The sequence below is a fragment of the Labrus bergylta genome, chromosome 16 (assembly GCF_963930695.1).
Source record: "Labrus bergylta chromosome 16, fLabBer1.1, whole genome shotgun sequence".
NCBI classification, from domain to species: Eukaryota; Metazoa; Chordata; class Actinopteri; order Labriformes; family Labridae; genus Labrus; species Labrus bergylta.
The window spans coordinates 5,719,850-5,746,663 of NC_089210.1; the positions used below are offsets into that span (position 1 = coordinate 5,719,850).

The 26,814-nt window shown below is 40.8% G+C and overlaps 2 protein-coding genes and 1 pseudogene across 5 annotated transcripts; all 3 read left to right on the forward strand.

Moving 5' to 3' along the window:
* The first annotated feature begins 3,748 nt into the window (after nt 1-3,748).
* Nucleotides 3,749-7,513, forward strand: LOC136176989 (uncharacterized). Its single transcript, XM_065964773.1, has 4 exons — nt 3,749-3,762; nt 4,485-5,084; nt 5,173-5,292; nt 6,088-7,513. The coding sequence occupies exons 1-4, from the start codon at nt 3,749-3,751 to the stop codon at nt 7,049-7,051; spliced, it is 1,698 nt and encodes a 565-aa protein (XP_065820845.1). The 3' UTR covers nt 7,052-7,513.
* Nucleotides 7,514-8,719: 1,206 nt separating this feature from the next.
* LOC110001855 (ATP-dependent DNA helicase Q5) lies at nt 8,720-21,690 on the forward strand. 4 transcript variants are annotated; one of them, XM_065965011.1, is made up of 9 exons: nt 8,720-8,864; nt 9,041-9,162; nt 11,827-12,342; nt 12,933-13,029; nt 13,151-13,262; nt 13,366-13,528; nt 13,622-13,704; nt 20,017-20,098; nt 21,551-21,690. In XM_065965011.1, exons 1-8 carry the CDS (start codon nt 8,768-8,770, stop codon nt 20,045-20,047), a joined length of 1,221 nt encoding a protein of 406 aa, XP_065821083.1. In that variant the 5' UTR covers nt 8,720-8,767; the 3' UTR covers nt 20,048-20,098; nt 21,551-21,690. The 4 variants fall into 4 exon arrangements, with proteins under 4 accessions (XP_065821083.1, XP_065821084.1, XP_065821082.1 ...); XM_065965012.1 differs by having other exon boundaries at nt 13,151-13,234; XM_065965010.1 differs by lacking the exon at nt 21,551-21,690 and having other exon boundaries at nt 19,353-20,054.
* Nucleotides 20,308-25,299, forward strand: LOC109978090 (uncharacterized; annotated as a pseudogene).
* Nucleotides 25,300-26,814: the final 1,515 nt, after the last annotated feature.

Here is a 26,814-nt window from a genome sequence, read left to right on the forward strand (position 1 = left end):
GGAGTGAAAGAGAGGAAAACAATATAAAGAAATGTAGAAGCTTTGCAGGATGAGAGGGATGATGATTCAATATGTTGTTGACTTTATTTAACAGAACTGTATCAAGCTTTGAATAAATATAGAAAAACATCACCATGGAAGACATCAGGTCAGTGACTGTTTGTTAATCAAATCAAGTGATAAGGGCAAATAAATATTTACATTTATTTAAAAATAATAAGATATGGGAAGAGGGATGTTTACCCTCCCATTGGAAAGAGTCATGAATTGTCCCCAAATGCAAACCAGGCAATGATTCAAGTTCAGCAGAAAGTCATAAACCAATTGTACTGACATCTTGTGTAGGGAAGAACTATGAAAACAATGATACATGAATGATTAAAATCTAATGTAGAGAGTAAGGGACTTTTAAAGGATTACCAAAGTGGATTTAGGACACGTTTAGGTTTACCAGGTCTGTCCGGCAGCCTGCCCCACCACCTGATCCATCTCGCCTCCAGGTGGGAATCAGCTGCTGACAGCTCTGGTTCCTCTCTTCACTGGAGTGTCGAGATGTGAAGATATAACTACACAGTCCATCATCGATCTTTAATCTGAGTTGTTACGGTACCAGGTACACTTACGATCATCCCAGTACACAACAAAAGAAAGACACGTATGAATGTAGGCCTACGTGGGTGTGACTCCATCTCGTGACATGGAGAGATGAAAGCGAAACCAAACACAGGGGCGTCATGTGAAGTTTTTTTCTACGGAGCTTTTCAATATAAAGTGTGATCTCTAGTCTCTATTTTCATTTTAGCCACGCAGATAAAATGAAGAGAGCCCAGTAAAGTTACAGAAGACAGCAGCATAAAGAGAGGCAACAGGACTTCAAGGTAAGGAACCCTGCATCTGTTACTACTGTTGCATAGGAAATTATAAATACATGCCATCGCAAGAATAAAAGAAAACTATACGTTGAGATACAACGAGCTGCCTTCAAGTGTTTGATTTTTGTGTGTTTCTTTAAATGTTGAATACGCATTAAAAACATTTCATTTCATTTTTGTTTAGAAAAGAAATGCATACATACACAGGCATGAACTTCTATTTATTAAGAAACACATGTCAAGCATTTAAGTACAAGCCTTTAGATCAAAACGAACGAAAGAGGATTAGGGCCCCTGACATTTGTTTTGTTTTTTTGGTGGGGGGGGGGGGTTGACTTTTTTTGTCATTTTTATTTTTTTATTTGGACTTTTTTTCCTCAGAATTCAGACTTTAATTTAAGAAGTTTGAGATTAAGATCAGAATTCTAAAAGTCAGTCGGTGTTGAGGAGTAAAGAGGTTTTTTGCGTATGGGAGAGTGAGTGAGGAGATAACGGACCGGGAGGGGAGTCTTCTCCGTTTGCCCGTTTAACACTTACATGATTTGAATTATACTTTTCTCGAGACTCAGAAAACGAAACCATTATTTCCAGACTGAGTTTGGTCCATCGGTAAAAACGGAGATTATTGGAGTGGGGTTGTTGGTGAGAGGAGTGTGATTAGGGAATTTAGGACAGACCATTCCCCTCAGTGAAAAGAGCTGCAGAAAGTTATGAGAGAAGGACCAGTGACAGTCAATCAGGCGGCTGCATATGAATGTTGACATGTTGCAAAATAGGAGAGCTTGTAGAATGTGATGTGAGAACTTGAAGGATAAAAAAAGTGAACTTTGTATGTAAAAATGTTTACTTGGATAAAAAAAATCCGCGAATCTGCGCTGCTTGGGTTTTGCAACACATTTTGTGAGACGTCTGTAGCAAAATAAATTTGTACTTGTAGAAATGCCCTCCCCCCCTTCCCCCTCGCTGTGTCTGCGTGTGGGGGGAATTGGCCAATGAGAAGTTAATTTCCAGTTGATGCACTTTATGTATTCACCACAACCACAAACTGCAAGACAGTGCAACACTTGCATTAACAGTATAAACACTATAACGACTCAAGTTACTTTTAAGAAGAGAAAGGCAAAGATACAAGACTGTGTACATCATTTTTGTCCTGAGTCAAGGGACTACCTATCCCACAATCCCTTGCGAATTATATCGTTTCTTCTGCAGCAAAAGTAGTGGATTTTTTTATACAGGTAACATTTTTACATACGAGTTCACCTTTTTTCTCCTTCAAGTTCTCACATCACATTCTACAAGCTCTCCTATTTTGCAAAATATCAACCTTCATAGATGCAAGCCTTTTTTTCGACAGGGGCGTTTTTAATATAAAGTATGATCTATAGTCTCTATTTTCATTTTAGAGCCCAGTAAAGTTACAGAAGACAGCAGCATAAAGAGAGGCAACAGGACTTCCGCGTCAAGGTAAGGAACCCTGCATCTGTTACTACTGTTGCATAGGAAATTATAAATACATGCCACTGCAAGCAGAAAAGAAAACTATACGTTGAGATACAACGAGCTGCCTTCAAGTGTTTGATTTTTGTGTGTTTCTTTAAATGTTGAATACGCATTAAAAACATTTCATTTCATTTTTGTTTAGAAAAGAAATGCATACATACACAGGCATGAACTTCTATTTATTAAGAAACACATGTCAAGCATTTAAGTACAAGCCTTTAAATCAAAACGAACGAAAGAGGATTAGGGCCACTTACATTTGTTTTGTTTATTTGGACTTTTTCTCCTCAGAATTCAGACTTTAATTTAAGAATTTTGAGATCAAGATCAGAATTCTAAAAGTCAGTCGGTGTTGAGGAGTAAAGCGGTTTTTTGCGTATGGGAGAGTGAGTGAGGAGATAACGGACCGGGAGGGGAGTCTTCTCCGTTTGCCCGTTTAACACTTACATGATTTGAATTATACTTTTCTCGAGACTCAGAAAACGAAACCATTATTTCCAGACTGAGTTTGGTCCATCGGTAAAAACGGAGATTATTGGAGTGGGGTTGTTGGTGAGAGGAGTGTGATTAGGGAATTTAGGACAGACCATTCCCCTCAGTGAAAATGTGCAAGAGCTGCAGAAAGTTATGAGAGAAGGATCAGTGACAGTAAATCAGGCGGCTGCATATGAATATTGATATGTTGCAAAATAGGAGAGCTTGTAGAATGTGATGTGAGAACTTGAAGGATAAAAAAAGTGAACTTTGTATGTAAAAATGTTTACTTGGATAAAAAAAATCCGCGAATCTGCGCTGCTTGGGTTTTGCAACACATTTTGCGAGACGTCTGTAGCAAAATAAATTTGTACTTGTAGAAATGCCCCCCCCCCCTTCCCCCTCGCTGTGTCTGCGTGTGGGGGGAATTGGCCAATGAGAAGTTAATTTCCAGTTGATGCACTTTATGTATTCACCACAACCACAAACTGCAAGACAGTGCAACACTTGCATTAACAGTATAAACACTATAACGACTCAAGTTACTTTTAAGAAGAGAAAGGCAAAGATACAAGACTGTGTACATATTTTTTGTCCTGAGTCAAGGGACTACCTATCCCACAATCCCTTGCGAATTATACAATTTCTTCTGCAGCAAAAGTAGTGGATTTTTTTATACAAGTAAACATTTTTACATACGAGTTCACCTTTTTTCTCCTTCAAGTTCTCACATCACATTCTACAAGCTCTCCTATTTTGCAACATATCAACCTTCATAGATGCAAGCCCTTTTTTTCGACAGGGGCGTTTTTAATAAAAAAGTATGATCTATAGTTTCTATTTTCATTTTAGAGCCCAGTAAAGTTACAGAAGACAGCAGCATAAAGAGAGGCAACAGGATGTCCCCGTCAAGGTAAGGAACCCTGCAGCTGTTACTACTGTTGCATAGGAAATTATAAATACATGCCACTGCAAGAATAAAAGAAAACTGTACGTTGAGATACAACGAGCTGCCTTCAAGTGTTTGATTTTTGTGTGTTTCTTTAAATGTTGAATACGCAATCAATTTTGTTTTTAAAATCTTGTGAAGTTGTTCAGACAAGAATGATGCGACATTTTATTGTTCTTTTAACCCCCAGTGCACAACATGCATCTAGCCTACAGTATGTAATCCTTTTGAGTTTGTTTTTCACACTGACTTAAAGGTCCTAATTTTTATATATATATATATATATATATATATATATATATATATATATATATATATATATATATTTATATATATATTTACTATTCAGGACGACAAACAGTGGGAGACCATGTCCTAAATTTCAGCTTTTAATTATGTAACTTAATGTAAATAAACTTGGGTTTATTTCTGATTTATTGAATCAACTGATAGCTTTACAATATCCCAAATGCTGCCTTATTAGAGCATGAATAATGTCTTCTAAAACGTTGAACTCATTTAACAGCGAGAACAGTTTTAGCACTGTGATTTTTTTATGCGCTTTGGCGACATCTGGTGGACATATTGTGCAACTTCAATTAAAACCGAAACAAAAGCCCTGAGAAAAGTTATGCATGGAAAAAAACTAGACTACACTGGGTTGATTGGTTTCCCTTTTCATACAGAAAGGAGCTCCAGAAGGCCTTGTTGCGCTACACTGCAGACACCCTCATCCACATCCACACAGTGAGAGGATTCTGTGAGAGGGCCCCTGAATGGATGCTAGAGAGGGAGTCAGAGTTAAATATGATGATGGACATCAAGGACAGGGCTGACGGCATCGACCTAAACATCAGCCATGTTAGCCAGTCAGAGAAAAAAGGAAAAGCCTTTCTTGAGTACATGAAGAGCAAGGTGACACAGGTGACCGCAAAGAGCAGGTTGGAAGAGCTGGAGAAGGAGCTGGCTGCTGTGCTGAAGGACACTCTGATGGAACTGGAGAAGCTCCACTGTTTCCTGGATGCGGTAGAGAAGCTGGCAGTCACCTCACTTCATGTGTTCATGGAGGGGAGGCAGGTGGTGTTGCACCTGCCAGAGGGGGTCGGCCTCGATCATGTTCAGGATGTGATCGCTGCTGCACGGCTGGTCTGCCCTCTGCTCGTTGAGTTTAAAAGAGATGCAAGGGTCTTCTTCCAGCCCAAACTGCAGAATGTGGAAGTGCTGGCGTATCAGCTGGACAAATACATCCAGACCACCCAGAGGATCTGTGGACTGTTGGAGAAAAGGTAAACCGTCATTCCTTAAAAGAAAATCTTTATTTATTTCTAAATAGAAGTCGGTTTCAGTGAGTAAATATAACTGTGTCTTTAAAAGCACTTCCAGTGACTTCGACCTGAACATGATCAAGAAATCTGCAGTAGACCTGGATTTGGATTTATCAGAAGACGACATGGAGAGGATGCTCTATCACATCAATCAACTGGATGACATCAGGTTAGCAGCATCATTCCATATGTATGCATTCTGGTCATTTTAAGTAATACAGTCAGGGTATACTCAGGATACACAATAGGTGGCCCAAGATAACGTTGATATCATGACACAGCGATTCTGCAATAATTGATAAATTGTAAGAAAATCATAAAATTATCCATGATGATATCTAACTAATTGGAGATGACAAAATGAGCCTTCAAAGGTAAAATGCAGGATTAATGTATTTTTTCACTGCCATTTGGTGTTACGTTAACCTCATATCAGGCTTCATCTTTTCAACACTCTTGTAGCCCACTGTCAACTTCTTTGGTCAGCTAAACTGTTCATGTTTCCCTTATTTATGTCTTAAATACCACCATGATGAGTAATGAAGTCGTCTTTATTTAAAGCTCCTTAATTAAAACATTTTAATATCGACATTGTGCACCTTCAGTTAGATAACTGTACCCCTCGCTTCAGTTTGACAGTTTTTTGCCGTTGTGATATTTTGCTGTTAACGTTGCTTATGATCGTGCATGAACTGTACTGTGACGAAGCACACCTCTCCGAAGCGTGCCATGGCCAAGTAAGTGTACCGTGCTTGAGCACGGCATGGAGCGGTCACACTGGTCAAACAAACTGGACTTTAGAGGTGAAGCGTGCTTGGGCACGGTACAGAATGCCAGTGTGACCGCGCCCTAAAAACTCTTCACAGGAGCTTTAAAGAGTTCAAGGAGTTAGGACCTCAGTTACAGTTGTGAATTATTATGTTAAATATCCTTTTATTCATTTCCTGTTTTCTCTCTTCATCAGAATGAACCAGCACTTCTCTTTGGTGTACTTGTTTCATGACTGCTTTGGCTTCCTCGACGAGTTCAGAGATTGTCTACCTCGCCTGCTGCAGTCTCTAGATGGACTGGAGGAGATTGCTGTTCAGCTCGACTCCATGAATAAGGGGGCAAAGATCTCCCGTGTGGTGGGCAGCTCAGTGGGGGCGGTTGGAGGCGTGCTTTCCATCATTGGTTTAGCATTGATTCCTGTAACAGCTGGAGTGTCTCTGGCTCTTACCATGACTGGGATAGGGCTTAGTGTCACCAGCGGGGTCAATGGCCTTGTCACTACGGCGACAGAGTTAGGAGTAAACAGTACACAACAAAAGAAAGCCACTGAGGTCTTCGAGGGGTTCATGAAGGATTTCCAGAGTCTCCAGGATTGTCTGAAGAAAGTCAGCGATCAAACTAACGCCAGAATGGAAGCAAGTCAGATAGATGTAGTCTTGGGAGTGGGCAAGGTGCTTATCAAAGGTGGTGTCATTGTAAGAGGTGTTGATGCACTTGTTGATGCTGGTCAAGCTTTTCGGAACGTGCCAAAGGTGGCCGCAGACATCCCAGATATCGGACAGGCAGCAATCAAAGGGCCTCTTGCCTTCTCCCAGTCCGTCAGAGCCGGTCTCATCGGGCTGAATGCTCTTTTTCTCGGCATGGATGTCTTCTTCATCTGTAAAGACAGCATCAGTCTGTCCAAAGGCAGCGAGACCGAGGCCTCACAGGTCATCAGAGCCAGAGCGGCACTGTGGCGCTCAGAGATCGACGCCTGGCAGAAAATCCACGACTCCCTGATAGAAGGTCTGCAGAAATCAGAGAAAAACAAAGCTATCCTGGAAACGCCATTTCATCCAGAGTTGGAGAGTGAGCTGAAGATGGAGATGGAGATGGAGATGAAGAAACAAAAACAAACGGAAATGGAAATTCCCCCCACTGTATGTGTAATACAGTAGTCTTCAGGGATGATTGGCCTTTTTTTTTTTTTTTTAGCAACTTGAGCAATAAGATTTGATATCAACTTAATGTATGATCCAACAAAGAAATGATAATTGCACTTTGCTTAAAGATTACTGTTCAGGATCAAACACTGTTAAAATTAAAAATGTATGTAATTATTATGACATTAAGCAACTTTCAGTGCCACTTTTCTTCTCGTGAATGTTGTATTTTTTTTAACCTTTCGCTGAGCCAGACTCATTTTCAAATTGAATTTGAAACAGTTGTCTGTAGGAGAAATCAATACAGTTGAATTGTCTCTCCAAAGGGAACTTGAATAAATGGGCCCTTAGCGCTTAAATGTGTGGGCTCATTAAAGGTGAAGTTATACTCATAATTGATATCTTGTGATCATATAACCATTTCATGTTTTTGTAAACCTAATTTTTGAATAAAAAAAAGAATCCCTGAGAACTCCACATCATTTTGTTCTTCCTTTATTCATATATATACACTACCAGTCAAAAGTTTGGCCATAATAGTAATATATTATTATCAATAATACAGAACACTATATTATGATAATATAACTACTGTAAGCTGTCTCTAGGGAACACATACTAATGGAAGGGGTTTTCTTTATTCTAACTATTTTCCACATTTTAGATTAATACAAAAACTATAAAACAATAAATAAAAACAATAAAACTAAAAAAAAACATTTAATTTAATTTTTGTTTAGAAAAGAAATGCATACATACGTAGGCATCAACTTCACTATTTCTATTTATTAAGAAACACATGTCAAGCTTTTAAGCACAAGCCTTTAGATCAAAATGTATGAAAGAGGATTAGGACCACTGACTTTTTTTTACTGCGGTCAAGCCCGCTGCTCCTCACTTTTACATGGTGAAGTGAGCCGCCCCTAAATGTATGATTAATGAGTCTTATAGTGATTTATAAGGGACTTTGACAGTGGATTTCTCAAAAAGTACACAGTAAAAGTACTTCATAGTACCTGTGCATGTAGTCTAGGAAGTACTAAGTACAACCATATCAGATTCATTGTGTACTTATGGAAGAATTGTTTTTTACAAGACATCAAAGTCTTAAAAAGGAGTCATTATAGTGATTTATTATAGACTTTGACAATGGATTTCTCAAAAAGTACACAGTAAAAGTACTTCATAGTACCTGTGCATGTAGTCTAGGAAGTACCAAGTACAACCATATCAGAATCATTGTGTACTTATGGAAGAATTGTTTTTTACAAGACATCAAAATCATAAAAAAAGACTCATTATAGTGATTTATAAGGGACTTTGACAGTGGATTTCTCAAAAAGTACACAGTAAAAGTACTTCATAGTACCTGTGCATGTAGTCTAGGAGGTACTAAGTACAACCATATCAGAATCATTGTCTACTTATGGAAGAATTGTTTTTTACAAGACATCAAAATCATAAAAAAAGACTCATTATAATGATTTATTATGGTTGACTTTTTTGTCGAGAGATTTGTCTGAGATTAAGATCAGAATTCTAAAAGTCAGTCAGTGTTGAGGAGTAAAGCGGGGTTGTAACACTTATATGATTTTAAATATACTTTTCTCGAGACTCAGAAAACGAAACCATTATTTCCAGTCTCTGAGTTTGGGGTCACGAACGTCATGACGACATCGACGTGCGACGCCAGAGCGCAGAGAGAGGTTTTACACGAAGAGACGAAGAACGATGACAACAAGTTTAACAGAAGCTTTAAAAAGACACTTTGGGTTTGAGAAATTTCGCTCGAAGACACAGGAAGATGTCGTCAATGCGGTCATCAGAGGTAAGACAGCGAACACGTTATTTAACATTACTGTTGTATCTTATTTAAAGCTATGCTAATTAGCAGACGTGAAGTGGAGGAACAGACGTGTAAATATGAGGTTTAGTTTCACTTCTCCAGGTAAAGAATGCTCTACATTATGTTGTTAATGGTGACCTGTGTTGTTTCCCCTGCAGGTGACAAGGATGTGTTCGTGTGCATGCCGACTGGAGCAGGAAAGTCGATCTGCTACCAGCTGCCTGCTGTGCTGGCTGAAGGAATTACTCTGGTTATATCTCCTCTAATCGCTCTCATTCAGGTCAGTCTCTCTTTGAAAACCCTCCAAACACACCATCAGTTACACTTCTGAAGTCTAATGTTATAAAGGCTGGGAATATAACAAAAAAAAACAAAAAAAACAATACAGTTGGGAAGAAAATGGAATGAATGGTGTCAGGACTACAGTTAGGATCTCTCACTCGGACTAAATCTTGATTTATCTTCAATCATTCAAACTTAAAGTTTTTGTGAGTGATGTGTGTTACAAAGCTGTGTGGTTGTGCAAAGGTATACACATTTCTTTTACAGATCTTCAGTGTCCTGGTCCTCCTGATGAATAAAGGTAAACACTGGAGGCCTAATGCCAGGAGTAAAAAGTTGAATTCAGAAATAAAGGAGTGAAAAAAAAAAAAAAGAAAAAGTCAACTTTATTGTCAGTTTCAAAAATATGCCAGACACACAGTGGAATCGAAATTGCGCTTGTCTCCGTGCCGCGGTGCAATACAACCAAAATAAGGTAAAAACAAGATAAGGTAAAGTAGATGAAATAAAATGAGGTGATAAATAATAGTTACAGTAATAAATTCTAAATTGTGCAAAATGGTAAATAAAATCAAATAAAATGTAAAGAAAAAGTAAACTTGTGCAATGTGCAGTAAAAAGCAAACAGTGGATAGAGTCAGAAATCAGGGACACAGAGGCTGTATCCGAATTACATAGTACCTACTCAGTCTGTCAGTAGTCAGTACCTACTATCTGTACTGTATACTGTTTAGTACCTACTATTCAGGAGGCGCGCACAGTAGGCAGATATTTGTTCCTACTTCTTCTGATTCATTCAGTAAGGAAGTGACATCATTTATGTTTCCCAAACCGGCCGCATCCACCTGTTTTTTTGTTTTTTTTTTGTTTAGCTTTATTCAAGAACAGTAATGTTCATATACAGTCAGGTAAAAAAAAAACAATATCACAATGAAAATCAAGTAAAAGGCAGATTAAATAACTAAATAACATACAGTACATAAAGAAAAGTACAAATGAAAGACAGAAATATACAGAATATAAAATAGAATAAATCAATAAAGACACATTTAAATAGTTAAATCATTATTTAAATAGAGGAGGAAAGGTTTTATAATAATGCAGATATTTGTTTTATTTTCTGTTGTTAATTTAAAGTAGTGATTTCAGTCGGGACTTTAACTCTAGATTAAAAATTGATTCAATTAATCCACGCTCGTTTGTTTTGATGTGGAGGTGAACGCGACGTGATGATTTACGTTTAATTTCGCACAGCATTGTGGGTAAAACACAATTCATTTCCTGAAAGCACATATCTGATCTATACTGCATGAAACCTGGAAGTTAATATCCACACTGAAATGTTCAGTATACTGAGGTGGACCCAAAAAATACATACTGAATGACCACGAGAGTTCAGTATACTGAAACTCCATCCTGAAAAGTACTGCATACTGAACTGTGACTATTCAGAAAGGGCCTGAGTGTAATGACATGTGGGAAAGGAGCCACAGGTCACACTAACCTTTATGCCCCAGTTTAATGAACTTTAAAAAAAAGAAAAACAAAGTGGATGATTGGGTGCCAGTGTCCTAGTGGTTAGTGCGCCCCCCCCAAAATAGAGGCTACAGTCCTCCAAGAGGGCGGCCCAGGTTCAAATCCAACCTGTGGCTCCTTTCCTACAATTCTACAATTCACTGAGCAGACTCTTTTATCCAAAGTGACGTACATCAGAGAGGAAGAACAACACAAGCAAGGATCTAGAAAAAAAGGGAACAATGTCAGTAAGAGCAAACGATCAGCTTTGAGTCTGATTGGACACACAGGTGCTGACAGGAAGTGACCAGAGGCAAAGCACAACATTGAGGGCAGTTCTTGAGAGCTCTAATCAGTATAGAAACCATCTTATAAGTCGTCGTTATCAAACAAAAACCATCGTCATTACCATCATCATCATCAATAATATGGAGACCATCATCATTAAGTTAGTAGGTATTCATGAAAGAGCTGGGTCTTTAGCTTTTTCTTAAAGGTGCAGAGGGACTCTGCAGATCGAATGGAGTTTGGAAGTTCATTCCACCACCGGGGGGCGACAGAGGAGAAGAGTCTAGTCAGCGTCTTAGGACCCTGTTGTGAAGGTTGGATCAGACGCCTTTCATTGGCAGAGCGTAGTAGGCGGGAGGGAGTGTAGACCTGGATGAGAGAGTTAAAGTAAGGAGGAGACGTTTTTGTTGCTGTTTTGTGAGCGAGCAGCAGAGTTTTAAATTAGATGTGAGCAGAAACTGGGAGCCAGTGTAGGGAGATGAACAGCGGAGTGACATGTGCTCTTTTAGGAAGGTTGAAGATCAGTCGTGCTGCTGCATTTTGTATCATCTGCAGGGGTTTGATAGTGACTGTAGGAAGACCTGCCAGTAAAGAGAATTTCCTGTATGTCATTCCTCACTCTCTCTCTCCCTGACTTCTAACTCTATCCACTGTCCTTTTGACTCCTTTATTTTTTAATTTAAGTTTTTACTACTCAAATCTACTCATAATCCAATTAAACAGACCTTGGATTAAAAAATGAACAAAGATCCGTATCTGTTTTTAAAAACTACTGACATTTTTCGATGCTGTGGATAATTGACTTGGCAGAGATTGTTCCAATGTATCAAAAAGTTTGACAACCTTTGTTTCTCCACAGGACCAAGTAGACCGCCTGAAGAGTCTGAACATCCCCGCCTGCTCCATCAACTCCAAGCTTCCTGTGGGCGAGCGACGCCTCATCCTGGCTGATTTAGGGAGCAGCAGCCCCAAGCTGAAGCTGCTCTACATCACTCCAGAAATGGTGGCCTCTCCCTCCTTCCAGCCCTGTCTCACAGACCTGTGTTCCCGTGGCCTCCTGTCTTACCTGGCCGTGGACGAGGCTCACTGTGTCTCCCAGTGGGGACACGATTTCAGGCCTGACTACCTCAAACTGGGCGAGCTGCGTGCCCGCTTGGCGGGGGTTCCCTGTTTGGCCCTGACTGCCACGGCGCCGAAGAATGTACTGGAGGACATTATTAAATCCCTGAGGCTGCGATCACCGCTGTCTTTCGTCACACCTGTCTTCCGGAGTAACTTGAACTATGATGTGATCTTCAGGGAGATGCTGCCAAACCCCTACGCTCACCTTCACGCCTTTATTACGAAGGCACTGGATGACAGCACTAATGGACAGGTGGGTGGAGTCTGAGTCTTTGGGATGGTGTGTTCAAAGACTATTTTCTGGCCTTTGCCTTTATTGGTAGGAAAGCTTTCATACACACAGTAAATGTGTGTATGAAAGAGAGGGGTAGACGAGCATCACCTGAACCTGCAGCTCATACATCAAGGACGGCTACTCTGACTGAGCCAAACTAGTTTCCATGTATAAAATGAAAGACCTAACATTTGGTGTTTTTTTTCATTTGAGCCCAGTTGATACCAAATTTTCAGGACATACAGCTTCCAAAGTGTTTTAAACCAACCTGTATGCTGATACAGTTAGAGCCTTTTTTCTTTTGAGCAACCCGATTTCAAGATGTAATCTTAAGGCACTTTTGCCTTTACTGGAAAGGAGAGCTGATGAGAGACAGGAAATGTTGGGAGCAGAGAATGTGTGGGGGTGGGGGAGTGGTTGACAAGCAGCGAAGGGCAGAGGTCGGATACGAACCCGCTGCTGCTGGAACAATGAAATCGTTTTAAGTTCGTACCCATATTTTCCCGAGCCAGTAATCCTCATTTAGAGCCCGACGTCTTCATCCTTCTGTGTGTCATATGTGTGAACAGGGTTGTGGGATTGTGTACTGTCGGACCAGAGACGGCTGTGAAACCGTGGCGCACCAGCTGACCAAGCTCGGAGTGTTGTCCAAGCCTTATCATGCAGGTCAGAACAGTTCTTCATGTCAGAACAGTTCTTCAATGTCATTTTGCCTGATTATATATATATAAAAAACTACCAAGATCTTTGCTCAGATGCTTGTTATTGTTTTTTGTTTTTTTTGTAGGTCTGAAGACGGCAGATCGAACAGAAGCTCAGAATGAGTGGATGCAGGGGAAAGTGCTGGTTATTGTAGCCACCATCAGCTTTGGTATGGGAGTAGACAAGGCCAATGTCAGGTCAGAAAGGACGCTTCTGTTTATCATGCTGCTGCTTCAAAAAAAAAGAAAAAAAAAAGAAGTTCTGCAGTCTGCATGAGTGAATGTTTGTGTTCTTCTGCAGGTTTGTCGCTCATTGGAACCTGGCAAAGTCCCTGGCCAGTTATTACCAAGAGTCCGGGCGAGCTGGACGAGACGGGCTGCCCTCCTCCTGTCGCACCTACTACTCACCGAAAGATAAGGAGCAGCTCAACTTTCTCATTCGCAAGGAAGTCAGACGCAAACAGGTTCGAAAACAATGCAACATGAGGAGCTCCTAGTGATGATTATAAACTCGTGACATTTCAAGGTGTGTGAACATTCTGCAAACTTGTCTACAGGCGAAACGGGGCGCGGAAAAGGAGAGTGACAAAACAGCCATTACAGACTTTGAGGCCATGGTGTCGTTCTGCATGCAGGAAGCGTGAGTAAAACACTCAGTCTGTGCACAGATGCATACAAGTCATTTTTTTTATTGCATATAATACGAAAAGAGGAAGTTAAAGTTCCAGATTATTACATAATGCCATCACCCGTTTCACATATGTAACGAACAGTTTCAGGCATGCTTTGTTTTTAAAAAGGAAATCATGCTGCAGTTTTAGTTTTTAACAGCAGAGGGCAGCATTGAGCTCGCTTGAAGGCTTGATGTCAAGTCAAGTACCTTTTGACAGGAGTTTAGGCTTTGTGTTGGATTGGGTCTATGTAAAGTAAGGCAAACTCTTTGTCGGATGATCACATGCCGGAAGCAGGTCACTCATGCCTGCTGAAGTCACACACGCCGGCTGATTGAGTTTTCGGTGAGAAATGCTGTGAAAAATGTAACCTGTTTTAAAACTCACTTTTAGTTGGCTGCTTTTATCTAAGGGATCAAAGTTACTCGTTCTATCAGCTACTACGGACTGTAGCTGTATTGTTTTTAGCCTGGAGGCTAGGCTAGCCGGATGCCTTTAACTGTGATCTGTAAAGTTGTGCTGCTTTTATGGACTTTTGCGGACAGAAACACACATCACAAGCCTACACAACTACAAAAGCCTGAAACCACTGTTCCTCAAACAAAAAGAACATACTCAGCTAAAGTTACCGTAGCCTACCTTTAGCTCGGTTGCTTGGATAATCACCACCACAATGCCGAGCGAGACCTATGAGGAGGGCTCTTTACTGAAAAAGGCAAATAAAAAAATTGCTGACCTGAGAGAAGATGTCCGATGACTATCCGACGAATTGAAGAACAAAAATTCCCTCCTGTCCAGTTTCATGGATGTAGCCTCCGGGCAGTCAAAACAGATTGCTTCTTTAACAACTGCTCTCCAGGACACAGCTGTTTGGGACCCTGTACTTGGCCCGCGGCCATCCTCTTGTTCCACCCTGAACCAACATTCCTTCTGGTCCGAGGTGCTTGTCCGGGGCCATAACAAAGGCTCGGACAGGTCAGCCTCTCCTCCTCGGGTAAGCCTCTCAAACCGCTACGCTGCCCTTGTTTCTCCGGCCCGACCGACTCAAGCCACAGCTGCTCCGTCCCTGAGGGCATCTCCTGCCGACACCATCTCCTTTCTGCCGCTTGTGGCGGCAAGGAGTGGATAAACCGGCTGCACCACCACCGGAGAGCTGCATCAACAACCCTCATTGCGGCAATCATCCTCTGCAACCGCATCTGCTCGTCGGAATATGCTAAAGGATGCCGTTCTCAGGCGCTCCGGAGGGCTGCCTCGCTCTGTGCCGGCAGAACATACCACAACCAGCAACACCACGGCTCCTGCACAGCTCCCGTCCGTCTGGACACCGGGTCCGGATGCCGACGACAATCGCCGCGGCCCACAAACATCATCTCTTCGCCCCCTCTTTGCTCCAACCACACACTGATTGTTGGGGACTCCATAACAAGGCATACCCGTTTCTTCAACTCTTGAGGTTAGGTGGGGCTGCTACTCTTCCCATGGCCATCCCAGTCAGAATCACTTACAACCACTCACGCCTTCGTGATTGTCAGGATCACCATCGTGGGCAAGTGATCCGACTAATTTCTCGCTCCCCCAAAGCTTTTAAAGCTCCTAACACAGACTCTATTAAAATGTGTTTGATCAATGCCCGCTCAGTAGCAAATAAGTCACATATTTTAAATGACCTATTTTCAAGAGAAGATTTGTCTTTTCTACTCCTAACTGAGACATGGCAGAGGGATATGGAATATGTTAATTTAAATGAACTATGCCCCAGTGACTGTACCGTTCTTGTGTCCCCACGTTTGTCTGGCCATGGGGGAGGTCTCGCTGTTGTTTGGAAAAACACATTATCATGTCAATTGGTGAGCACAGATCATTTCAACACCTTTTGAACTACAACTTACCAAAATTGGAAGGATCAATCCCTTTTATTTTATTTTAATTTACCGACCTCCTGGTCAAGCAGGACAATTTTTAACTGAGTTCACTGACTTTTTAACATCTTGTATTAAACTGGACAGAATACTTTTAGCTGGGGATTTTAACCTGCATATTGATGATGTTTCCAATTCTGCAGCCACTGAATTTCTCAATATTACAGACTCTTTTAACCTCAAACAACATGTTGTAGGCCCCAAGCACATAAAAGGCCACACCTTGGAGCTTTTTTTTTCTCTAGGGATAGATGTCAACCATGTCCGATGTGAAGGCCTACTGATCAGTGACCATAGAAGTATTTTCTTTGATCTTTGTTTAACCATTGATCCTCCCGCATCATTACAACAGATACAGCCGATCAGTTCTTAGCACAATATGATTGGGATTGTCATTCACACCTAAACAATACTGACCTTTTATTACAATCTTTTAATTTTCATTGTGCCACTTTACTGGACACAGTGGCACCTTTTAAAGACGAGGACTAAGGCCATTCCTAACATTTACCCATGGATGACCAATGCTGTCCGCTGCCTGAGACAGCAATGTCACAAGTCTGAATGACTATGGAAATCCACTGGACTAGAGGTACATTGCCTTTATCTCAAAGATTTGCGGCATTCTTTTAATGAAGCAGTACAGGAAGCCAGAACTGCTTACTTTGGCACTTTAATCTCTTCCTCTAGAAGGAATCCAGAAGTTTTATTTGACACAATCAACAATATTGTCTCACCATCTCCATCCACCTTACCATGCTGTTCAACTAATGACTGCAATAAGTTCCTCTCCTTCTTTGTTGATTAGGTATTGGCTATAAGGTCCAATATGCAGGCGAACGCTCACCCACCTAGAGATAGCTCCTCTGCTACCCCTACTGTCTTGGACTCCTTCCACCTTGTTAGCTTTGAGGATCTTATGGATTTGACAATGAAAACAAAGCTGACTAATAGCTCCTTGGATGTCTTACCACCTTCACTGTTTTTAAAACTTTTACCTACTTTTGGTCCAGCTGTTTTATCCATTGTAAATTCCTCATTGCTTACAGGATGTTTCCCTACTTATTTTAAACATGCAACGATTCAGCCCATCTTAAAGAAACCAAATTTAGACCCAGCACTGCCTATGAACTATAGGCAAATTTCAAAGTTGCCATTTATGTCCAAAATATTGGAAAAAGTTGTGGCCAATCAACTCACTGCTGTGTTGGTGAACATAACATCTATGACAGATTCCAGTCAGGGTTCCGGAAAGGGCATTCCACTGAAACCGCTTTATTAAGAGTCTCCAATGATATTTTAATGTCTGCTGATGGAGGTGATTGTTCAGTGTTGTTTCTTCTTGACCTCAGCTCCGCCTTTGATACGGTTGACCACCCTAACCTCATAAAGACACTACATGACTGGGTGGGAATATCAGGTACAGCTCTGGACTGGTTCTCTTCGTATCTAAGTGAAAGGACCTTCACTGTCTGTTGGGGAGTTTATGTCTGACTCCTCTCCTTTATCGTGTGGAGTCCCGCAAGGCTCAGTCCTGGGACCTCTGTTGTTCTTTCTCGATCTGCTTCCCCTAGGAAAGATTATACAAAGTTTTAATATTGCATATCATCTATATGCAGATGATATACAACTGCAATTTTCATTTAAACCGAGCAAAGCCTCTACATTGTCCAGGCTCCAAGACTGTATAAATACTATCAACGACTGGGCAACTCATAATTTCCTACAACTAAATGCAGAAAAAACAGAAGTCCTAGTTATTGCCCAAGACAAGTATGTTTCAACAATCATGCAAATTGGGCCCCTCTCCTCTGCTGTTTGCACCAACCTCCGTATTCTGGGAGTAATTATCAATTCTTCTTTATCATTAGACAGCCATGTTAAACAGCTAACCAAATCATGCTTTTTTCATTTAAGAAATATCAGTAAGCTGAGAACATTAGTGTCTTTCACAGAACTTGAAATGATTTTGCACGCCTTTGTCTCATCTCGTATTGATTATTGTAATGCTCTTTTCACCCCACTTAGCACATCCACCCTAAACCGTCTCCTGCCAATTCAGGGCTGATATGCTCCCTTTTACGTGAGCCAGTAAGCAGCCTGGCTGCAGCATTTTGAACCAGTTGCAGTCACGATAGGAATGACTGGCTGATCCCAGAGTACAGGGAGTTACAGTAATCGAGACGGGACGAGATGAAAGCGTGGATTATTATTTCTAAATCATAAAAGGAGAGGATAGGTTTAAGTTTTGAGATGGTTCTTAGCTGAAAGAAACTGGTTTTAACTACTGATTTGATCTGGTATTCAAATGTGAAGGCGGAATCAAATATTACTCCAAGGTTCTTAGCGTGTGGCTTGATGAGGGAGGAAAGATGACCTAAGCTGCTTTGGACCTGTTATATGGCTTCAGAGGGGCCAAAAAGAATCACTTCAGTTTTGTTCTCATTCAGCTGTTAGAGATTATGGGCCATCCAGCATTTGATGTCTTCCAGGCACTGTGTAAGAGAATTGAAGTCTGATTGATTTTTTGGGTTTATGGGTAGGTATAGTTGGGTATCATCTGCGTAACAGTGATAAGAAATGTTGTGCTTTTCCATGATTTTTCCAAGCGGGAGCATGTAAATGGAGAAAAGAATAGGGCCTAGGATGGAGCCTTGAGGGACCCCGCAGGACAGATTGGCTGTAGAGGAAGAGGAATTGCCTATGTTCACTTAGAACGTTCTATTTTTTAAATAGGAGATGAACCAATTCAGGGCGGAGCCTCCAACACCAACCGTATGCTGAAGGCGATCAATTAGAGTGGCGTGATCGACGGTATCAAAAGCGGCACTCAAGTCCAATAAAACCAGGACAGCACAGTGTCCTGAATCGACTGTGAGGAGGAGATCATTATGGACTTTTAGTAAGGCAGACTCAGTACTGTGAGCTACCCTGAAACCTGACTGAAATTTATCAAGTATATTATTTTGGTGAAGGTAGGGCAAAAGTTTGTGCAGAACAACCTTTTCTAGTATTTTGGAGAGGAAAGGTAGTTTTGAGATGGGTCGGTAATTACAAAGCAGTAAGGGGTCCAGGTTTGGTTTCTTTAACAGAGGCTGCACCACAGCATGTTTAAGACAGGATGGGACTTTGCCGAATGCCAAGGAGCTGTTTACAATTGAGAGGATACTTGGCCCAATGGAGTCAAAGGCCTCCTTAACAAGACGAGTAGGAACTATGTCATGCGGGCAGGTTGTAGATTTCATGTTAAAAACAGTTTCTTTAAGTGAGGCTAGGGAGATGGGCTCAAACCAGTTCAACTGGGCGGAGCGAATAAGAGAGACAGAAACATCCATCGTTGGTACTTGAATGCTGTTTCGAATGCTTTCAACTTTACCAGTGAAGAACTTCAAGAAGTTCTCACATTTACTTAACGGCACACCTTGGGTGATTCTGGTAGACGGACAGATGAGAGAGTTTATGGTACTAAAGAGGACCTTAGGGTTATGGTAGGTCTTTGAAATAATGTCAGAGAAATGTTTTGCTCTTGCTGCCTTAACTGCTTGCTGGTACCTTAACAGCTGGTCCTTTAAGATATCATAGTAAATATATGCTTCTGTTTCCTCTCGGCTTTACGGCAATCGCTCCTTAAAGCTCTAGTTGTGTCAGTGAGCCAGGGTTGAGATTTTGGTTTAGGTTTTTTTTTTTTTTTTTAGGTTCAGACTGAGCAGCCTGCTGAAACGTCCAATACCACGGCAAAAAGTGGGAATAGGTCCAGAGATGTCAAACATTTTGTTTACTGATTTCAGAAAAGTTCGTTGGATGTCTTCTTTGAGGTTAGTTATATTTTGGTTGGCTTTCTGCAGTTGTACACAGTCTTTACAAGGCATAGTTATACTTATGATTTAGACAGAGGCTGAAATGCAAGCTGCACTGCTGAGTGAAAGCGTGGGAACGCGGTAGCAGAGGGGTAAAAACAAATGATCCCAGAGTCTGATGGCTTAGACTGTTGGTTCACAGATACATTACAATAAGTGTAATGTAAAAAGCTGATGATCGAAACATGATAAAAACAAGATAAAATACCGAACACTGTCTAAGCCTCTGACTGACGTACAAAGACGCCGGCGCATGTGCGATAATCAAAAGCTGATGATCAAAACATGATAAAAACATGAATGATTAAAACTGAACTTACTGGACCATCGAGCTACGAACAAAGACTCAGGTATGTAGACCTACGTGGGTGCGACTCCATCTCGTGAGAAAAAGAGAAAGAGAAAGAGAAAAAGAATCCAAACACAGGGGCGTTAGGTGAAGTTTTTTTCTACAGAGCTTTTCTATAAAAAGTGTGATCTCTAGTCTCTATTTTCATTTTAGCCACGCAGATAAAATGAAGAGAGCCCAGTAAAGTTACAGAAGACAGCAGCATAAAGAGAGGCAACAGGATGTCCCCGTCAAGGTAAGGAACCCTGCATCTGTTAGGCTTCTGTTGCATAGGAAATTATAAATACATGCCATCGCAAGAATAAAAGAAAACTGTACGTTGAGATACAACGAGCTTCCTTCAAGTGTTTGATTTTTGTGTGTTTCTTTAAATGTTGAATACGCAATCAATTTTGTTTTTAAAATATTGTGAAGTTGTTCAGACGAGAATGATGCAACATTTTATTGTTCTTTTAACCCCCAGTGCACAACATGCATCTAGCCTACAGTACGTGATCCTTTTGAGTTTGTTTTTCACACTGACTTAAACGTCCTAATTTATGTTGTAGGTCAGACTGTTTGTGCATGTGTGTGTATTTCGGCCTATGTTTGTGTAGCATGTTTACTAGACAGAGTGTAAAAACGACTTTCCCCTCGCGGGATCAAAAATAAATAATGATTATTATTCAGGACGATAAACAGTGGGAGATCATGTCCTAAATTTCAGCTTTTAATGTAAATAATGTTGGTTTTATTTCTGATTTAATTTAATCAACTGATAGCTTTACAATATCCCAAATGCTGCCTTATTAGAGCATGAATAATGTCTTCTGAAACTTTGAACTCATTTAACAGCGAGAACAGTTTTGTCACTGTGACTTTTTTATGCGCTTTGAATAGAATAGAATAGTATAGAATTACTTTATTGAGCCCAAACTGGGAAATTGTGGCGCTACAGCAGCAGGTTATCCAACACACAATGGCCCTCACTTATCAAACGTACATACGGCAGAAAAATGGGTGTATTCCACGGTCATTTCCACGCAAAGTTCGGCACACCAAGTCTCAGTTTGTGTACGCACATTTTCAACTCAGTGTGGACTGTCTGTGTCGGAGAATAATTAGATCGTACTATAACAGAGCTTGTTAAGACGGATAGATAGAGGTTCACAGATTTACTGTTAGATAAGATATCTAAAATGTATTTTATATTCGGCATCAGGTGATCAGCCAGATACGCATACGTCCCACGTGGACCCTGTCGTACGATGATTTCTACACTCAAATCTGCGCTGGTTTCTACACCAGATTGATAAGTGAGGGCCAATATGAGTAAAAAATGTTTGCAAATCTAAACATAATATAATATTAAATACAAAGTAAATAAGTTCTAAAAATATCCAAACTAAGAATGTGAATATATACAACCAGGATTTAACTAAGCATTACTAGTCTTAAAAAGGAAGATTAAATATGAAAGATTAAATTTGATTGTGCAGAAACAGAGTGGTTAATGGACAGTATTGACACAAGTTAAAGTGCATGAGTGTAGACATCTGGTGGACATATTGTGCAACTGCAATTAAAACCGAAACAAAGGCCCTGAAATAGCGCGTGCCCAGGTTTCCGGTGATATCAGAGAAAAGTTATGCATGGAAAAAAAACTAGACTACACTGGGTTGATTGGTTTCCCTTTATTTTCATACAGAAAGCAGCTCCAGAAGGCCTTGTTGCGCTACACTGCAGACACCCTCATCCACATCCACACAGTGAGAGGATTCTGTGAGAGGGCCCCTGAATGGATGCTAGAGAGGGAGTCAGAGTTAAACATGATGATGGACATCAAGGACAGGGCTGACCGCATCGACCTAAACATCAGCCATGTCAGCCAGTCAAAGAATAAAGGAAAAGCCTTTCTTGAGTACATGAAGAGCAAGGTGACACAGGTGACCGCAAAGAGCAGGTTGGAAGAGCTGGAGAAGGAGCTGGCTGCTGTGCTGAAGGACACTCTGATGGAACTGGAGAAGCTCCACTGTTTCCTGGATGCAGTAGAGAAGCTGGCAGTCACCTCACTTCATGTGTTCGTGGAGGGGAGGCAGGTGGTGTTACACCTGCCAGAGGGGGTCGGCCTCGATCATGTTCAGGTGGTGATCGCTGCCGCACGGCTGGTCTGCCCTCTGCTCGTTGAGTTTAAAAGAGATGCAATGGTCTTCTTCCAGCCCAAACTGCAGAATGTGGAAGTGCTGGCGTATCAGCTGGACAAATACATCCAGACCACCCAGAGGATCTGTGGACTGTTGGAGAAAAGGTAAACCGTCATTCCTTAAAAGAAAATCTTAATTTATTTCTAAATAGAAGTCGGTTTCAGTGAATGAATATAACTGTGTCTTTAAAAGCACTTTCAGTGACTTCGACCTGAACATGATCAAGAAATCTGCAGTAGACCTGGATTTGGATTTATCAGAAGACGACATGGAGAGGATGCTCTATTACATCAATCAACTGGATGACATCAGGTTAGCAGCATCATTCCATATGTATGCATTCTGGTCATTTAAGTAATACAGTCAGGGTATACTCAGGATACACAATAGGTGGCCCAAGATAACGTTGATATCATGACACAGCGATTCTGCAATAATTGATAAATTGTAAGAAAATCATTATCCATGATGATATCTAACTAATTGGAGATGACAAAATGAGCCTTCAAAGGTAAAATGCAGGATTAATGTATTTATTCACTGCCATTTGGTGTTACGTTAACCTCATATCAGGCTTCATCTTTTCAACACTGTTGTAGCCCACTGTCAACTTCTTTGGTCAGCTAAACTGTTCATGTTTCCCTTATTTATGTCTTAAATACCACCATGATGAGTAATGAAGTCGTCTTTATTTAAAGCTCCTTAATTAAAACATTTTAATATCAACACTGTGCACCTTCAGTTAGATAACTGTACCCCTCGCTTCAGTTTGACAATATATTGCCGTTGTGATATTTTGCTGTTAACGTTGCTTATGATCGTGCATGAACTGTACCGTGTCGAAGCACACCTCTCCAAAGCGTGCCATGGCCAAGTAAGTGTACCGTGCTTTAGCACGGCATGGAGCGGTCACACTGGTCAAACAAACTGGACTTTAGAGGTGAAGCGTGCTTGGGCACGGTACAGAATGCCAGTGTGACCGCGCCCTAAAAACTCTTCACAGGAGCTTTAAAGCGTTCAAGGAGGGAGGACCTCAGTTACAGTTGTGAATTATTTTGTTAAATATCCTTTTATTCATTTCCTGTTTTCTCTCTTCATCAGGATGAACCAGCACTTCTCTTTGGTGTACTTGTTTCATGACTGCTCTGGCTTCCTCGACGAGTTCAGAGATTGTCTACCTCGCCTGCTGCAGTCTCTAGATGGACTGGAGGAGATTGCTGTTCAGCTCGACTCCATGAATAAGGGGGCAAAGATCTCCAGTGTGGTGGGCAGCTCAGTGGGGGCGATTGGAGGCGTGCTTTCCATCATTGGTTTAGCATTAATTCCTGTAACAGCTGGAGTGTCTCTGGCTCTTACCATGACTGGGATAGGGCTTAGTGTCACCAGCGGGGTCAATGGCGTTGTCACTACGGCGACAGAGTTAGGAGTAAACAGTATACAACAAAAGAAAACCACTGAGGTCTTCGAGGGGCTCATGAAGGATTTGCAGATTCTCCAGGATTGTCTGAAGAAAGTCAGCGATCAAACTGTCGCCAGAATGGAAGCAAGTCAGATAGATGTAGCCTTGGGAGTGGGCAAGGTGCTTGTCAAAGGTGGTGTCATTGTAAGAGGTGTTGATGCACTTGTTGATGCTGGTCAAGCTTTACGGAACGTGCCAAAGGTGGCCGCAGACATCCCAGATATCGGACAGGCAGCAATCAAAGGGCCTCTGGCCTTCACCAAGTCTGCTAGAGTCGGTCTCATCGGGCTGAATGCTCTTTTTCTCGGCATGGATGTCTTCTTCATCTGTAAAGACAGCATCAGTCTGTCCAAAGGCAGCGAGACCGAGGCCTCACAGCTCATCAGAGCCAGAGCGGCACTGTGGCGCTCAGAGATCGACGCCTGGCAGAAAATCCACGACTCCCTGATAGAAGGTCTGCAGAAATCAGAGAAAAACAAAGCTATCCTGGAAACGCCATTTCATCCAGAGTTGGAGAGTGAGCTGAAGATGGAGATGGAGATGGAGATGGAGATGGAGATGAAGAAACAAAAACAAACGGAAATGGAAATTCCCCCTGATGAAGAGAATGAAAACATGGAAAAGGAAGGAAAAAATTGTGTAATACAGTAGTCTTCAGGTATGATTGGCCTTTTTTCTTTTTTTTTAGCAACTTGAGCAATAAGATTTGATATTAATTTAATGTATGATCCAACAAAGAAATGATAATTGCACTTTGCTTAAAGATTACTGTTCAGGCTCAAACATTGTTAAACTGAAGACTTGATGAATGTATGTAATTATTATGACATTAAGCAACTTTCAGTGCCACTTTTATTCTCGGGAATGATGTATTTTCTTTTAACCTTTTGCTGAGCCAGATTCATTTTCAAATTGAATTTGTTTTTGGAAGGCATCTTGCAACCCCCCTCACAGTGTACCCCTCCGTGTTTCCCGACCCCCTCTTTGTGAACCCCTGGTATAAGCCGCAATTCATCTTTGAAAAAGCAATTGATGTGTGGAAAAAAAGTTGGTTGATATTGCAGACTACTTTTTAATATGACTAACAATTACTATGACATTCGGTGGTGGAGGAAAAAAAAACAAAAAAACATTCAAATTGACATAACTTAATACATTTATGAGAACAGAGGCCGCTCATGCAGCATCTTCTCCTTGGATAGGAGGGAGACTGTTAGTGTCAACATGGTCATCCGCTTGTAAATCTAAAAGGAATAAACTCTCTTTTTTTAGACTAGGAAAGGAGAAAGACTATTGTGACAGGTGCAGGGAAACTCGTGTGAGTCTGTCTGCACATGCTCATGAATATGTATTTAAACTTATTCTCACACACACACACACACACACACATCATTGAAAGTACAACAGCAGAAGAAATTGTGGGCGGGTTCTGAAACCCACTGGAACGCCTTCATTCTCTGCTCAGAGGAATAAATACCACTACATGCAACAGAAAGACTTTTTTACTCGTTTTGATCATTTTGGTGTAGCTCCGAGAAAGACCTGGGGCAGTCTGTGGATCTCAGCTGAGGATGCCCATCTTTCTATGAAGACTAGACAGTTGTCTGTAGGAGAAATCAATACAGTTGAATTGTCTCTCCAAAGGGAACTTGAATAAATGGGCCCTTAGCGCTTAAATGTGTGGGCTCATTAAAGGTGAAGTTATACTCATAATTGATATCCTGTGATCATATAACCATTTCATGTTTTTGTAAACCTAATTATTTAATAAAAAAAGAATCCCTGAGAACTCCACATCATTTTGTTCTTCCTTTATTCATATATATACACTACCAGTCAAAAGTTTGGCCATAATAGTAATATATTATTATCAATAATACAGAACACTATATTATGATAATATAACTACTGTAAGCTGTCTCTAGGGAACACATACTAATGGAAGGGGTTTTCTTTATTCTAACTATTTTCCACATTTTAGATTAATACAAAAACTATGAAATAATAAATAAAAACAATAGAACTAAAAAACATTTAATTTAATTTTTGTTTAGAAAAGAAATGCATACATACGTAGGCATCAACTTCACTATTTCTATTTATTAAGAAACACATGTCAAGCTTTTAAGCACAAGCCTTTAGATCAAAATGTACGAAAGAGGATTAGGACCACTGACTTTTTTTTAACAGTCGGCCTACTATTAAATGTTGTTACTGCGGAGGAAGAGGATGTGGAGATATGAAAGACTTAACATGGGAGAAGATCCAGATCAATTACAGTGTAGTTATAGCCTATACATTTAGGAAAAGGCAGAATTATTGGCAAGGACATTTGTTAAATTCCATAGTCACGAAAGTTTGAGTAATGAGGAAAGGAGTGAAAGAGAGGAAAACAATATAAAGAAATGTAGAAGCTTTGCAGGATGAGAGGGATGATGATTCAATATGTTGTTGACTTTATTTAACAGAACTGTATCAAGCTTTGAATAAATATAGAAAAACATCACCATGGAAGACATCAGGTCAGTGACTGTTTGTTAATCAAATCAAGTGATAGGGGCAAATAAATATTTACATTTATTTAAAATAATAAGATATGGGAAGAGGGATGTTTACCCTCCCATTGGAAAGAGTCATGAATTGTCCCCAAATGCAAACCAGGCAATGATTCAAGTTCAGCAGAAAGTCATAAACCAATTGTATTGACATCTTGTGTAGGGAAGAACTATGAAAACAATGATACATGAATGATTAAAATCTAATGTAGAGAGTAAGGGACTTTTAAAGGATTACCAAAGTGGATTTAGGACACGTTTAGGTTTACCAGGTCTGTCCGGCAGCCTGCCCCACCACCTGATCCATCTCGCCTCCAGGTGGGAATCAGCTGCTGACAGCTCTGGCTCCTCTCTTCACTGGAGTGTCGAGATGTGAAGATATAACTACACAGTCCATCATCGATCTTTAATCTGAGTTGTTACGGTACCAGGTACACTTACGATCATCCCAGTACACAACAAAAGAAAGACACTTATGAATGTAGGCCTACGTGGGTGTGACGAGATGAAAACGAAACCAAACACAGGGGCGTCATGTGAAGTTTTTTTCTACTGAGCTTTTCAATATAAAGTGTGATCTCTAGTCTCTATTTTCATTTTAGCCACGCAGATAAAATGAAGAGAGCCCAGTAAAGTTACAGAAGACAGCAGCATAAAGAGAGGCAACAGGATGTCCGCGTCAAGGTAAGGAACCCTGCATCTGTTACTACTGTTGCATAGGAAATTATAAATACATGCCATCGCAAGAATAAAA

Bases quoted from the DNA above. Each gene is read 5' to 3' on its own strand.
- LOC110001855 (XM_065965010.1), top strand. From the start codon at position 8,768: ATGACAACAAGTTTAACAGAAGCTTTAAAAAGACACTTTGGGTTTGAG. The intron at 8,865-9,040 runs GTAAGACAGCGA...TTTCCCCTGCAG, and splicing joins CGTCAATGCGGTCATCAGAG to GTGACAAGGATGTGTTCGTG. The intron at 13,030-13,150 runs GTCAGAACAGTT...TTTTTTTTGTAG, and splicing joins GTCCAAGCCTTATCATGCAG to GTCTGAAGACGGCAGATCGA.
- LOC136176989 (XM_065964773.1), top strand. The intron at 5,085-5,172 runs GTAAACCGTCAT...TGTCTTTAAAAG, and splicing joins TGTGGACTGTTGGAGAAAAG to CACTTCCAGTGACTTCGACC. The intron at 5,293-6,087 runs GTTAGCAGCATC...TCTCTTCATCAG, and splicing joins AATCAACTGGATGACATCAG to AATGAACCAGCACTTCTCTT.